This window comes from Micropterus dolomieu, linkage group LG01 (assembly GCF_021292245.1).
Source record: "Micropterus dolomieu isolate WLL.071019.BEF.003 ecotype Adirondacks linkage group LG01, ASM2129224v1, whole genome shotgun sequence".
In the NCBI taxonomy this organism is placed as follows: domain Eukaryota; kingdom Metazoa; phylum Chordata; class Actinopteri; order Centrarchiformes; family Centrarchidae; genus Micropterus; species Micropterus dolomieu.
The window spans coordinates 46,775,490-46,789,681 of record NC_060150.1 but is presented as its reverse complement, the minus strand read 5'-3'; the positions used below and the strand labels follow the sequence as shown (position 1 = coordinate 46,789,681).

At 42.3% G+C, this 14,192-nt stretch overlaps 2 protein-coding genes across 6 annotated transcripts; both read left to right on the top strand.

Annotated features, from left to right (window-relative positions):
- The first annotated feature begins 960 nt into the window (after positions 1-960).
- On the top strand, positions 961-7,104 carry eif5a (eukaryotic translation initiation factor 5A). Of its 3 annotated transcripts, none has more exons than XM_046044280.1 (5): positions 961-1,113; positions 3,143-3,330; positions 4,880-4,984; positions 5,525-5,656; positions 5,909-7,104. In XM_046044280.1, exons 2-5 carry the CDS (start codon positions 3,163-3,165, stop codon positions 5,972-5,974), a joined length of 471 nt encoding a protein of 156 aa, XP_045900236.1. In that variant the 5' UTR covers positions 961-1,113; positions 3,143-3,162; the 3' UTR covers positions 5,975-7,104. The 3 variants fall into 3 exon arrangements, with proteins under 3 accessions (XP_045900236.1, XP_045900253.1, XP_045900244.1); XM_046044297.1 differs by lacking the exon at positions 961-1,113 and adding an exon at positions 1,184-1,202; XM_046044288.1 differs by lacking the exon at positions 961-1,113 and adding an exon at positions 1,236-1,377.
- Positions 7,105-8,592: 1,488 nt separating this feature from the next.
- Positions 8,593-10,806, top strand: rpl22l1 (ribosomal protein L22-like 1). 3 transcript variants are annotated; one of them, XM_046044317.1, is made up of 4 exons: positions 8,593-8,690; positions 9,990-10,103; positions 10,308-10,499; positions 10,606-10,806. In XM_046044317.1, the coding sequence occupies exons 2-4, from the start codon at positions 10,078-10,080 to the stop codon at positions 10,751-10,753; spliced, it is 366 nt and encodes a 121-aa protein (XP_045900273.1). In that variant the 5' UTR covers positions 8,593-8,690; positions 9,990-10,077; the 3' UTR covers positions 10,754-10,806. The 3 variants fall into 3 exon arrangements, with proteins under 3 accessions (XP_045900273.1, XP_045900263.1, XP_045900283.1); XM_046044307.1 differs by having other exon boundaries at positions 8,594-8,690; positions 10,378-10,499; XM_046044327.1 differs by lacking the exon at positions 8,593-8,690 and adding an exon at positions 8,765-8,911.
- The last annotated feature ends 3,386 nt before the right edge of the window (positions 10,807-14,192 follow it).

Here is a 14,192-nt window from a genome sequence, read left to right as displayed (position 1 = left end):
ATACGTTTTACCTTGTCTGATCTTTGGAGAAGATGTTTTTTCTAGGTTTTTAATTCCTATTTTCTAAACTGTTTTAATGACAATGAGTGCCTTTCTTCTAAATCTAGAAGATGCTTTATGGACTACGAAAACATTACATGGCATCTAATACAGTGCATGTTATAAATATATATGTTGAGAAGCTTTCCAAAACTATGGAAATAACAAAAAACAAAACAAGGTGATGTCCAGCAGGAGGAATTCATCATTTCTTGTAAACAATGTGTTTGCTGCTGCCTTGTTTTCCAGTTTTCTTAAGTTCTTAAGAGTTTTTCCTCTTACTGATTTTATAGCACATACAACCACTTTGGTACCAAACAAACTAACAACAGAACAGGGAGGGGAAATCATTTTTATTGCATTGTTTCTTTTTCACTCTGACTTCCCTGCAGTTCATTCAAAGTTTTGTTTTATAAAGCAGGTTTAACTTAAGAGTAGTACAGTATTTGGATAACTTAAACCTAGACCCCATCACATCTGAAATAGGGACTGATGTTATACAGATAATCCTTCTTCTGTGAATAAAACCTACTAGTCAGACAGTTTAAGAGCTGCATTTTTGCATTAATTATTATCCGTTATCAATATTGATCTATTAGGCTATTATTAAACAATTTGAGTGGTTGAGTTATGCTGATTAATGAATTAGTCGATTAGAAAATCGTTAAAAGTTATTTTAAAAGCAAAACATACCAATAAATTGGAAAATGTGATGTTTTGTAAATTTCCTCTGCTTTATATGACTGTAATCTGTATACTTTTGTGTTTTGGGGCTGTTGGAGAGACAAAACAAGACATTTGAAGATGCATGTTTTACTAATTTGGACATTTTATAGACCAAATGATTAGAGTAGCCGTTTTATAACTGACTTCACGGCCTCCGTACATCCTGCAACCTTCTCCGCCGAGCACCACTGGCTTGACGGGTTGCCATGTTTGACGGACCTCAGACCTGGCAACCCTTTCTGCGAGGCTCCGACCGGAAGCCATAAGGGCCCCCTCCCTTCCTCCTCTACGGATGCCGCAGTAAAGTTGGCCGCGCCTGCGCACTTTCGGTCCTCTTTTTCTTGGAAGGTAAGTGTGGCATGGCGCGTGTTTCTGCCTTGGGGGCGATAAACGGAGGACTTGGCGGGTTTATAAGTTAACCGATAACGGATTCAGAGGTACTAAAGTAGCTGCGTGACGGTCTGAGAAGCCGGGGGAGTACTTTTTATTAATTTCCCGGTAAATGTGGACGGGTCTCGAGGCTGGGTGTGGGTGTCCATGTTGCAGCTTTAATCAAAGGGACACGCGGCCTTCGGCGGCGCGGTCGGTGGACGTCGCTTGTCAAGCTCTCCGGTAAAAACCCCGCTGCTCGCGTTCAAAACCCGCGGTTTGTTTGTCGCCGCCGTTGTAATATTGATCGTATAAACACGACCGTTGACGTCCCTGCTTTTAATGTGGACGGAGCTTGAATGAACGGAGCTAACGCTAGCGTGACTAGCCGCCGTTAGCATCGCCTTAGCTAGCAGTCGGATAAACGGTAGTTTGCGGTTTTAGGGAAGCAGCACCGTGTGTTTGGCCCGCAAAGTAACCTCAGAGCACCAGAAAGCTTCTCCTAATAATGCTAGTTAATCTGATACAGGTTGTTTAAACCCAAAATCTTTAAGATAACATCAGCTAATGTTGGCACAACTTTACCGTTATCTGGCGCTGTTGCACTTGTAAGCTCCATGCCGGCAAACTTGTTTCAAGATAAGTTTAGATGATTTAAAATAACTCGCTTTTATTGTCATACTGACTTTGTTTTTATCTTAAACGTTGTTAGTTGCTGCAAGCCAAATAGCTAATGTTGGGTTTAGACGTTGAAGTTTAAAGTTACTGTTAACAACAACAACAATAACAAAAAAAAGTAGTGGTTAAAAAGTTCATCCTCGTGCTGAGCCGCACAAGTTGTCCGTGCTGCCACATTTGGAGTCTGTGTGTTTTACTAGTTTTGACTTTATTAAATCAGAGGAGCAGGATCATGAGGATGCCGTTTTTCCCGAGATCTCGCGATGTCTGAGAACCTTAGCCGACCGCACAATGTGCGCCCTGGAGAGGCTGCAGAGGGTCTCCGGCAGGGACGAGCCAGCAAACTGGTATTTAACCCGTTAGAAATCAGAAACCGTCTTACTTCCTAGCAGGTTTTCACGTGTCAGGAAATGTCTTGGTGTTTGTGGTGCATACCACTCAAAACAAAGAACTACTGCTGCATAGATCATGAATATAAAATAGAAATTAAGGCACATTACAAAAGTAGAACGGTGTTTTCAGTCTGTTAATAAGTGATGATCTTGGCGCCCATCAAACCGCAAAACTAGGCTCCTGAAATTGGGTTTATTTGGACAGATCTTAGTGGCATTTTGTTTGTTACATCTCCTTAAAGGCTTTGATTGTAGTTGATTCTGTCACTCTGCTTTCAGGCACACTTTCTTGATAATAACTGATCAAGATAAAAAAAAAAAAATTATGGCAGCTGTTGTGTAAACACCTTGGCCCGTGCGGTCTTGTAAACATCACTTTGTACTTTAAGAGGCAATAGTGAGTCACAGTCTGCCTTTAGTCCTTCAGCACCAATGTGGTTTTCCTGCTGTGGCTCCTGACACCTCGGGGCTGATGCAGCCGTAACTCCCGCTCCAGATGTGGGTGCTGACTGGTCCACAGCTCCCTGCCACTCCCGGTGCTACATAGTCCCAGTCTGGGCAGGGTCAGCGAGTAACAGGCTGCACGGCTAACTGAGCTAGCTCGTTAACAGTGGCTACAGTTAATACTGGTTGCTCCTACATACTGTATGTTTTTCTTTTAGTAAAATTAAAGACAACTCTCCAATAAAGTGACCAAAACTTGATGTTTCTCAGTACCTTCTGACTAGCCCATCCCGTCTCTGGCCCTCGGCCCCAAGTCCACTCAAAGTAGTTTGATTACTGTAGTTCTTGTAAACTAAAACAGCAGGGCTTTTTATGTTTTAGCAAAGCAAGAATTGCTCACTGGTCGTGTATTTGTTGGGATATTTTCAGTTGTGGATTTCATGGTGTTGAGGAAAACATCACAGTGACGTAAATGATCTGTAAATCTTTTTCAGTGCCCCTGACCCATCGCACCATGGCAGATCCCGATCTTGACTTCCAGACTGGCGAGTCTGGCGCCTCCGCCACCTACCCCATGCAGTGCTCTGCTCTGCGTAAGAACGGCTATGTGGTGCTGAAGGGACGTCCATGCAAAATTGTGGAGATGTCCACCTCCAAGACCGGCAAGCACGGACATGCCAAGGTAAAATGATCCTTGAAGTTGGGTGATGTAGCCCCTTCAGACTGAAAAGGCACAGCCAAGTCCCAGAGTTTCTGAAAGGAAAGAATGCAATCGCTGTCAAGTGTACTTGTCGGAGACCGCTGGCTCAGCTCGGAGTTGAGGAGCTCAAATTTCAGTCTGATCTCAGCTGCCTGAAGTGATGCACGGGCTCATTATCTTTTTGTTGAAACACTGGGACGCCCCCACGTGTAATCTGACCTTTTGTGGCTGAACATCTTAAAAGTTAGACTTTATTTAGTGATTAAAATGCAGAATCCCGTTACAGCTGCTCAGTAAATCGAGGCAGAGGGGTTACATTGATGGGTTTATGATGTGTTCAGGGACTGCAGATGAAAAGAGCCTCTTGGCTAACTGCCACCTTTGCAGCAATGTTTCTTAATAAGCACTGTCCCTGTTAAATAAATAAATAAATAAATACATTAGTTATGACCTGGTGTAAATTAAAGTCTTTAGAAATTCCTTTGACATAAAAAAAAATCCCTAATTCAAAAATGCTGTCTGACACTGACGGTGCATAATTACATGACCGTTGGTGGTTTACAGTTTTGCACCATGTTGTAATTTTGTGATTTGTTAGTGCTGCTTCCAGGAACTCCATATTTTGTCTTTTGTTACCTGCACTTGACTTTTACAGGTAAACTAAGGTTATGAAAGCCCTCGCCAAACGAGTTCACACAGTGCTGCACGACTATGGCCAACGTAATTATCACAAGTGTTTTGGTCTAGATTGAGATCCCGATTATTCAGTGATTTTCGGGACAATGTATTTTTATTGCATCTCGAATTTAACCAGGCAGCTGCTTTCACATCCATGATGTGCTGCGTTTCTGCTAATGTACAAATCTCTGCATCAAAATGAGACTAGTCATTAAAGTGCATCATCTAGAAGCAAAATATAACATTTTGTTGATTTGGTAATAAATGCTGCTTCTATGATTGAGTGGGCTATGCAGATAAATAGGTTCTGTCTGTTAATTTTGAAAATTGACCGGGTTCTCGATGCTGTTCTGTGTCGGACTTCCTGCCCAGTTCGATCTGCTCTGTGCAGCTCGATGCGGCTTCCGTCAAAAATAAACTTGCGTGTTCTTCGCGGAGCTGAAAGCTGCATCTGGCGCACACGCTGTCTGATGGACTCCCAAGCATTGACTAGAAGGGCCACAACCAGTTCCGGCAGCACGCAGACTCGTGGACTTTGCTGTCTACTCTGTACAGAAGCAGCACGAGAGTGCACGCACAGCCAAATTTAAGCCTTAAGCCACGACATCTGTCTGTAATCGCAGTACACCAGAGTTTTAAAAAGCGGCGTCCTGCTCTGGTGTGTTTATGGCCGCCAGCAGTGATTTTGTTTGCCGGAGCTGCAAACAGGATCGACGTAGCGACATCAGTTCAGTATGTCAGAGCTCATACGACAGTGTGGTTACTCTCACTGTCAGACGGGGGAGACAGAAGTTCAGCTCTGCAGGTTTGAATACTTAAATCACTGTGTACTGAACCAAACTGTCGTCCGCAGGTTAACCTGGTTGGCATCGACATCTTCACCAACAAGAAGCATGAAGATATGTGCCCCTCCACCCACAACATGGATGTCCCTTCCATCAAGAGGATAGACTACCAGGTACGCAGGCCGGCCAAACTTTCTATCACACTAGAGTGAAACCTAAAGAATGCATAACTCATTAGAAAGTACATGTGGCTGCTGGCTTCTCTGAGCTCTCTGGCGTCGGGTTGGAGCTCAGGAGCTATGGGTGCGTTTTCCCAGTCAATGGGTGTTGGATTAATATCAGCAGTTCCCGGTACTTTTTAAACTGCTTGTGATCAAGTTTTTCCCCTCACGCTCTCAGCATTATCTTACAATATTCCAGTGTGAAGAAGAAACATTATATGTAACCAGCACTTATCCACTTATCCATGAAAAGCCTGTAAGTGATGTAAGCATAGTCAAAGCAGGACGTGTGAAATATGCCAGTTTTTTGTCATTTTACTGCAACTATCTGAGTTGTTTGCGAATCTACTCGTGCTCAGACAGAACTGGTAAGATGTCGACTGCTGGAGGACAATTATACTGAAGTCATTAACGTGGAAATCCTCCCCAGTAAATTCTGTAATGTAACAGTAGCGGCGTTGTTCATGTAAACGTTGCCTCTTGTCTTCCCAGTTGGTTAACATCAATGAAGGCTACATGTCCTTGATGAGCGACAACGGAGACATCAGGGAGGACCTGCGTGTCCCCGAAAGCGAGGTCGGCAAGGAAATCGAGTCAAAGTTTGAAGCCGGTGATGAGTTCATGGTACGTGTAGAGATCCTTTTTGTTACACTGAAGAAACTTTTTATCGTGAGAACATCTCTGGCCATATCGTCCAGCCCCAGCTGGAAGCGTTTTGAGTCATGTTTTAGAAACCTGACTCCAAAATCTGAAAGATGTCAATGACGATATGCAAATTCTTGACATTGTTGGCCGCAGTGAGAACATGGCTGCCATCTGCGGGGGGGGGGCTGCATCAGTAAAGTTTCACATGTCGTGTGTGTGTGCTCTCTGCAGGTCACCGTGATTTCTGCCATGGGGGAGGAATGTGCTGTCGCTACCAAGGTGTTGGCCAACAAATAGGGAGACGGACTTTGCTGCCCAGGCAACAAGCACCACCCACAACCAGTCTCTTGCATTCTCATTGGTTCTGTCACCAAAGCGTCGGCCTTCACAGACAACCTCAAACATTCTGTTGTGATTTCTCTCATTGATCTTTTTTTTTTTTTCCTCCCCTTTTCGTTTCTCTTTTCCATTTGCTGTTGGGGAAAGGTCCGCTGCAGCTCTCGCTGCGTGGTCCTCTGCCCGATCGCTGAGGTTTTGTTTGGCAACAGTCTACTTTATATATAAAATAACTTCAAAAATAATGATCGGTTGCTCATTCCTGCGTATTTTTGCCTTCAAAGTGTTAGTTTTGCCACTCACATTCCTGAATGTTTAAATAACAACGGGATTCAGCTTTTGTATGATTATTTTTTTATATTCTTGAATATAGCAGGTCTAAAGCCTTTTAGAGGGAAGGGAAGGGGAGGGGGGGCAGTTTTTGAGTTGTTAAAGCAGAGGGGAGGGAGGGTTGCCCCTGTAGATAACTAAATTCTGGTTTAGGTCGTCCCTCTAGCAGCCATACAGCTTTCCACTAAGGCCTTTGCTCGGTTTCCCGAGGGGACTGACGAGGTCCACTTTCTCCTAATTCGCTGGGATTGGTGGTGGCGGCTAGCGCTTAAGAGCACTTGAAGTCCCAGCATGTCAAAGCTCTAAACCCAAGAAAAGAGAAGTGTTTTTTTTGTTTGTTCCCCCCCCCCTTTCTCCCCCCCCAAGAAGAACAGAAACAAACTTCAGTGATTTACCCTTGTGGTGCCAGTCTCTTGTCTGTGTAGAAATTTGAGGGAGCGTGAGGGTCCTGTGCGCTCACGCCTCTCGTCCACCGAGGCAGTCCAGGGCTCACCCCGCTGCCCCGGCCATTCCCCCCCCCCCCCCCCCCCCCCAAAATACAAAAGGAGTGTTATGTTTTTGTTTTGAGAGGCGTGAGTGTGAAGCGGTGTGGGCCTCCGATATGTGGGAGGCAGTTTGCAGTGAGGCGTGTGTTTCTTTTTGAGGGACTCGATCGGGTTGGGGAGGGTGGTAGAGTTGCAAACTCTTTGTTCACTCGAGGCCTTTGTCACCTGACTGGAGATGGCAAAAATAAAACGAAACAAATGGACAAAAACTGCAAACTATGTCTGTCTGGTTTTCTGTCTGTAATATACCCGGTCACATGATGAGTTTAAGCTCTCATGCAGTGATCGATGAAGCACGTGGTCAAATGCTGGAATAGATTTATTTACCATTTGCGCAGGTACATTAGAATTCTTGTGTGCACGTTACAGAGTCAGTTTTAAACTAAAAAAACGGCAATTTAAAAGCAGATAAATACACTTTAGTGTTAGAGGCTTGAGTGTCCATAGTGTGAATGAGGTGAAGTATTTCCTTTCAAAAAAAAAGTACAGTTTTTAGTAGTTCGATCTGTTAATTTGCTGACGATGCAGTGAGAAACTTCAGGTTGTAATCTAGAATAACTTGAATAAAAAGCTGGAGCGCATTTGATATAACGTAAGTCTACTTTTTCAAGGTACTTTTCTACTCTGCAGAAGTAATAGATTTCCTTTAGAGAGATCAAAATGCTGAAAGAAGTCCTGCTTTCAAAAGTTCATGAGGTAAAGTCTCAAAAGTTAAAATATGGGTCAAATGCCTTTACCAAAGGACTGCTGGTGGTTCAAATGTTGATATAGGCTACTAGAGTTCAAACTCAGTAGGGGGTCAAAATAAGGTTATGTTTCGTCTGTCCCATCTTTCCCTGCGAAGTGCAAACAGCACCTGCACTTCAGTATGTCAGAAGATCCACACACTGCAGCACCCAGTGGAAAATGTCATAAAAATCCCATCAGAGGGCATTTGAGGTGAAGGTTACACTGGAAAAAGCGAGCCAGGTGATTCACAACCAGGAATTACATGAACGGACTAAAGTAGGTCAAAAGTATATAATTTGATAATATATAAACATATTTGTGTTGAGAGGAAAAATCAACAACTCCTTCCTGAGCTATACAATAAAAACGGGGCTGTTAAAATACAGTTTATTTACATACAGAAAATTGTCCTGTCTGCATATTTGAGGGCGAAAGAACTGCTCAGGACATAAAAGTCTTTGAAAGATCTTCTTAATCTGTCTCTGTGCGTGAAAGTTGAAGGCAACAGATGAATGTCTGGTACTCAAAGTGACTGAAACTAACAGAACAATAGTTCCAGGATGTAGGCAGCGTTTCTCCTCTTGTGCAGCCCGACTGAAGGCTGATGTGCACTTTGTGTGTCTGTCTGCACACTGAGCCACGAGTGGCCCCACAGTGGAAAGAAGGAAGCATGTTTTAGTTTCTGTCTCCTACCCAGTCGCGGTTTCTCTGAGTCATCGGGAGGCATTTTATTTTCTGTGTCAATGATTGACCAGGCTCGGCAGCTTTATATTCGGGCTGTACTTGACCTTTGGACTCGCATCATCCGACACAAACAGCTGCTGAAACGTCAACGCTGACGTCTTTATTGTTTTCAGATTTGGTGAAATTTAAATGCAGTTTTAGGTATTTGAAATAAAGGGAACCGGAAGAATCTCTGCACGAGACGAGCCATTTTCCAGAGTCATGTGTGGAAATGTTTATTTCTGCTTGTTGGCCATATTTGGAAAGGGCGTGCTACGCTGCACGGTCTACGTCACGGCTGCGTCAGATCCGGGCCTCCCTTTCCCGTCCGATCTCTCAACATGGCGCCGGTAAGTCCAGGCAGCTCCTTCGGGACTTACGCTATTTTGTGTTAATTCATTTGTGTTTCTACAGTTTTAACGGCTCATTATGTACTAAAACAAAAACGTGTTGGAAGTAAAGTTCAGAGTTGAGAGCTTGAGCGGGTTTATAGGGCAGGAAGCTGAAGCTAGCAGAGTTAGCATTAGCTCGTAGTAGTTTTGCCGTTTGCTTCCACGTGTTCCATTCATCGGTCCGTAAGAGCCAATCTCCATAGAATAAACTGCTTTATTTTATATCAGTGGGTTTAGTCCAATTAACTGGTAAAGTTGATGTGTACTGTCAGTCTACATGTAGTCTAATGTCCATTAGTTAGTTCGGCGTGACTTTTATATTAGCTGTCCTTATAATAGTTACATAATAGTTAAGTAAAAAGTAGGAATGCTGTCACATGACTGAGGGCTGATTTGTTGAATTTCTAAACGCAAATTCATTTAGCAGATAATTTCACTTTGAAATTCAGTTTACTCGTCACTTTTTGTAACTATTACAATTGAAAAAGCACTATTCATTTTTAATAGTTGTGGTCAGTTGACATGTTTTTAATGGAGATTTTTTTCATTTCGTTTACTCTTATTTTAAATCGAGTGTATGTGTAATGTATCCTCTGCCAAGACCTTGTTACAGCTCAGTAACTTATGTAAGGCACTTATCTAATTATGTTAACAAGCAACGTGTCTGTTGATAGAGTAGCTATTTCACAAAATATGTTAAAAATTAAACTGTAATTTGAGATTAGATTTAGCACATCGAGATTTACTAAACTAGACCTCTTAATCAAGAGAAGAGCTACTGAAGGACACCAGTCGATAAAGAGAGTACAAGACAGTGAGGAAGTTGTTTATATTGCAGATATTTTAGGGACACTTATCTGAAAGATGTATTCTGAAATGAATACTTTGCATTAACATGCTGTGTTGGTGGACATTAGATAACTAATTGTCACAGGTGGGGCTGAACATAACGGTTATTTTCATTATGGAGTAATCAGTAATTAATTTTCTTGATTAGTTATTAGGTTGAGATCAGTGTTTCCCAAAGCCTAAAACTACATCCTCAAATGTCTTGTCTACAACTCAAAGATAGTTTACTGTCGTAGAGGAATAAAGAAATAAAAAAATATTCACATTTAAGATGCTGAAATCAGAGAATCAAGTTGTCGATAATTTATTAGTTGAGAACTAATCGACTAATCGTAGCAGCTCTAGTCACAGAAAAAAATTAAAACCAGTAAGGTGACCATTCAAACTAATTTTTATTTTTTACCTCAGATCAAACCGAAGAGGCCGACTGTTGCCAAGAAGTCCAAAAAGGGAGCCGGATGGAAGTTCACCTTGGACCTGACCCACCCTGTGGAGGATGGGATCCTGGACTCTGCAAACTTTGTAAGTCTTGCTGTGTTTGTTAAAACCTTTGTGTGTCATGGAGTTTGGTTGGAAATTTTTAATTGTTGAAACATTAGAAACCCAATATAACTTTGTGTTGCCGCTATAATCGTAATTATTTATGGGACCATAAGCTTTTCTTTGAGATCATGAAAGGGTTAATTTAGTGCACTTTACAAGCAGCTAACCCCGTGTCTGGACTAGGGCTCCCTTCCCTAGCTTCCAATTTGCTAGGGTTACCTTCCCTAGTGTGTCATCGTGCTCTGTCCCACAGGAAACCTTCCTCAAGGAGAGGATAAAGGTCAACGGAAAGACGGGGAACCTGGGAAACATCGTCCAGGTCGGCCGCATGAAGAACAAGATCAACGTCTCGTCTGAGAAGCAGTTCTCCAAAAGGTGAGCTGAGATGGTCCGCATCAAAAATGGAAACCAGATCCAAGTACCTTCAAGTGTTTACCAGGAATAATACTTTGTGACACGAAGTAACCCCTCCTCTCCGTAGGTATCTCAAGTACCTAACGAAGAAGTACCTGAAGAAGAACAACCTCCGTGACTGGCTGAGAGTGGTGGCGTCTGACAAGGAGACGTACGAGCTGCGTTACTTCCAGATCAGTCAGGACGACGAGGAGGAGTCGGACGCAGACGAGTAAACGGCTGCCTGTGTGTCAGCAGCTGGAGCAGGAGAATAAATGTGGAAAAAGAACTTTATAATCTCTCGTGTGTTTTATTCTTCCCAAATAACTCTGCACACCTGAGTATGTTGCAGGAGTGTCGACAGGAAGCATAATTCCCTCAGAGTGGTTTACTCTGGTGTATTGAGATGTCTTTTATCCGGGACAAGTGTGTCAAAACGCTTTAGTACAGTATGAGCACACAGGTGCGTCGAAAAACAAAAAAGAATATCATGGAAAAGTTAGTTTTCTGTAATTTAATTCAAAATATTTAATATATTCTAGATTCATTACACAGTCTCTTTTGTTTAGCAAATTTTTATAACTATCTAAATCATCTCGTGTGAGTGAAGAAGGTATTTTTGTCTAAAACATTTTCGTTAAGGCAAAGAGATTTTACTTTTTGAGAAATTAATTCTCTTCTTGCTTCATCACATGGACTAAAGTGGTTAGTGGCTAATCATTCGCTCTGTTTCCTGTTTATTTGGTCACTACAGCAACTGCAGTCTAATCCAGAGGTGCTGCGATAAACTTACTTTAAAGTTTTAGACAGACAGGGTGTCAACCGTACGATAATTTTCGGTGCTGTATTTCGTTAATACTGATTGTTGTTTCCATTATTTTGTCCACCCCTTTTCTCAGCTCGGTTAGACTAAATAAGAGAAATGCCTCCTAAATGCACACCAGGTGGCGCTGTAGATGCTTTTTTTCCACCTTCATGCTGACTTTCTAAAGAGCATCAGATGAAAGTGATGCAGCTTCACACTGTTGGCCGGTAACAGCTGCTCTGTATTCTTTATTCACTTTATAATACCTTTTCTATGTTTTTAATTTGGCAAGTTGTGAAGGTGGTTTTGTGTTCAACTGGATGTCTGCAGGTCCTGAAACCTCTGAAATGTCTCAAACTTCAGGTCTTAAAAGTGATTCCGTTGGATGAATTAGTCTAATTTTGTCTGATTCAACATGAAATCCTCAAGTTTCCTCAGAATCAGTAACTGTCTTATAACCAAACACAGCTCTCCACACACAACACTAATACTGAACTTTCATACCCAGAAACTGAAAAGGAAACTGTTGGTTGTCAAAGAATAAATAAAGTTGGGGGTTCAGCTCAAAGGCGTCAGACCCTGCCTCTTAAATACCCCCGTGTTTTTAAAACCTCCAGTTTGTAACCAGTGCTTTCTCTTATAAAATATCTGAAGTCCAACATGAGAAATATAACCCTGATACAATCATCTCAACTGAACTAATAGATCAGCATAATGCATTGCAACGCAGTATAGTAAATCCACGGGGAACAGGTCAACAAAGCAAACTGAACAACAGAAAACAAATCCTAAGCCAAGTAAAATAAGCCCCACCAATAAAATAAAATAATTTTATTCACATCTGGGTTCTTTGGAAATCCCTTTAAGATGAGCGAGAGTTCACGGTAATCACAGGCTCACTAGCTGTGGGTGTGTAAAATCATTAATATCCTTCAAAAGGAGCCAGAAGCACAATATTTAAACTGGTTTTTCAACCCCTAAGTCTTCAGAATGGCTCTCACACATGAGTCTTAGCCCTCAGTGCCTCATGGGAGATGTAGTTGTTGAATGCTAATGAGATATCTCATGAGGTGTTCACATTTCACTTTCCAACGCATCCCTAGAAAAATATTTATCTTTGAGTCAATGGTCAGAAAACTCCTGGCACGTGTTTCAGCTTGGCAAAAAGACTGTTATGTAAAATTATTTTAATTTCTATGACTTTTTATTTACCAACCCGTCTACTTTATATACATTTTTGGTTTGGTTTGGTCATCTCGTTATATGGGAGAAGGATGTTTTGATTTGCTCGTTCTCTGTCTGTGTATGTTTCTCTCTGGATTCTCTCCCATTCGCTCATCTGTTGCGTATAAAGCTCGTAGCCTCAGGAATGCGTCCACCTTCAGCTGCTCTGCTGTCAACAAAGACTCACAGTTATTAGTTTGTAACATACAGACGCTCGGCAGTTTACAGTCACACATTCAGAAAGCACACAGATAAATAATGTAACAAAAATGCCTTTTAGAAAAGTTTATTTGCACGTTAAGGAAACGTGTAATGCAAAAATTGATCTACAGGAGAAACAAATGTTAAAGCGGCACAGAACGACTGAGAGCTGCACTGACATAAATTCTATTATATTTATATATTTTAAAATGTCACCTGCCACCTGAATTTTGTGTTTACTTTTACATAAATAAAAACATTTCCACCATAAGTTGGTGCAGAAACTTTCACCAGAATTCAGGAAATGAAGGGTTTTAAAGATAAAAACTTGGAGGTCCCCAAGACCCCCGTTCATATAGCTCGGCGTTGACCATATCTCTAAGATCTTTTCGTCTCGTTCTGGTGAACCTTATTTCGCATATTGTGATGAGCTAAGTGTCTCTTCACACCCCTAATCTGAGCCCCTACAGTGGGTACGGAAAGTATTCAGACCCCTTTAAATTTTTCACTCTTTGTTTCATTGCAGCCATTTTCCAAAAATCAAAAAAGTTCATTTTATTTCTCAGTAATGTAAACTCAGCACCCCATCTTGACAACAGAAATGTAGAAATTTTTGCAAATTTATTAAAAAAGAAAAACTGAAATATCACATGGTCATAAGTATTCAGACCCTTTGCTCAGTATTTAGTAGAAGCACCCTTTTGATCTAATACAGCCATGAGTTTTTCACATCTGGATTTGGGTATCCTCTGCCATTCCTCCTTGCAGATCCTCTCCAGTTCTGTCAGGTTGGATGGTAAACGTTGGTGGACAGCCATTTTCAGGTCTCTCCAGAGATGCTCAATTGGGTTTAAGTCAGGGCTCTGGCTGGGCCATTCAAGAACAGCCACGGAGTTGTTGTGAAGCCACTCCTTCGTTATTTTAGCGGTGCGCTTAGGCTCATTGTCTTGTTGGAAGTGAACCTTCGGCCCAGTCTGAGGTCCAGAGCACTCTGGAAAAGGTTTTCGTCCAGGATATCCCTGTACTTGGCCGCATTCATCTTTCCCTCGATTGCAACCAGTCGTCCTGTCCCTGCAGCTGAAAAACACCCCCACAGCATGATGCTGCCACCACCATGCTTCACTGTTGAGACTGTATTGGACAGGTGATGAGCAGTGCCTGGTTTTCTCCACACATACCGCTTAGAATTAAGGCCAAAAAGTTCTATCTTGGTCTCATCAGACCAGAGGATCTTATCTATCACCATCTTGGAGTCCTTCAGGTGTTTTTTAGCAAACTCCATGCGGGCTTTCATGTGTCTTGCACTGAGGAGAGGCTTCCGTCGGGCCACTCTGCCATAAAGCCCCGACTGGTGGATTGCTGCAGTGATGGTTGACTTACTACAACTTTCTCCCATCTCCCGACTGCATCTCTGGAGTTCAGCCACAGTGACCTTTGGGTTCTTC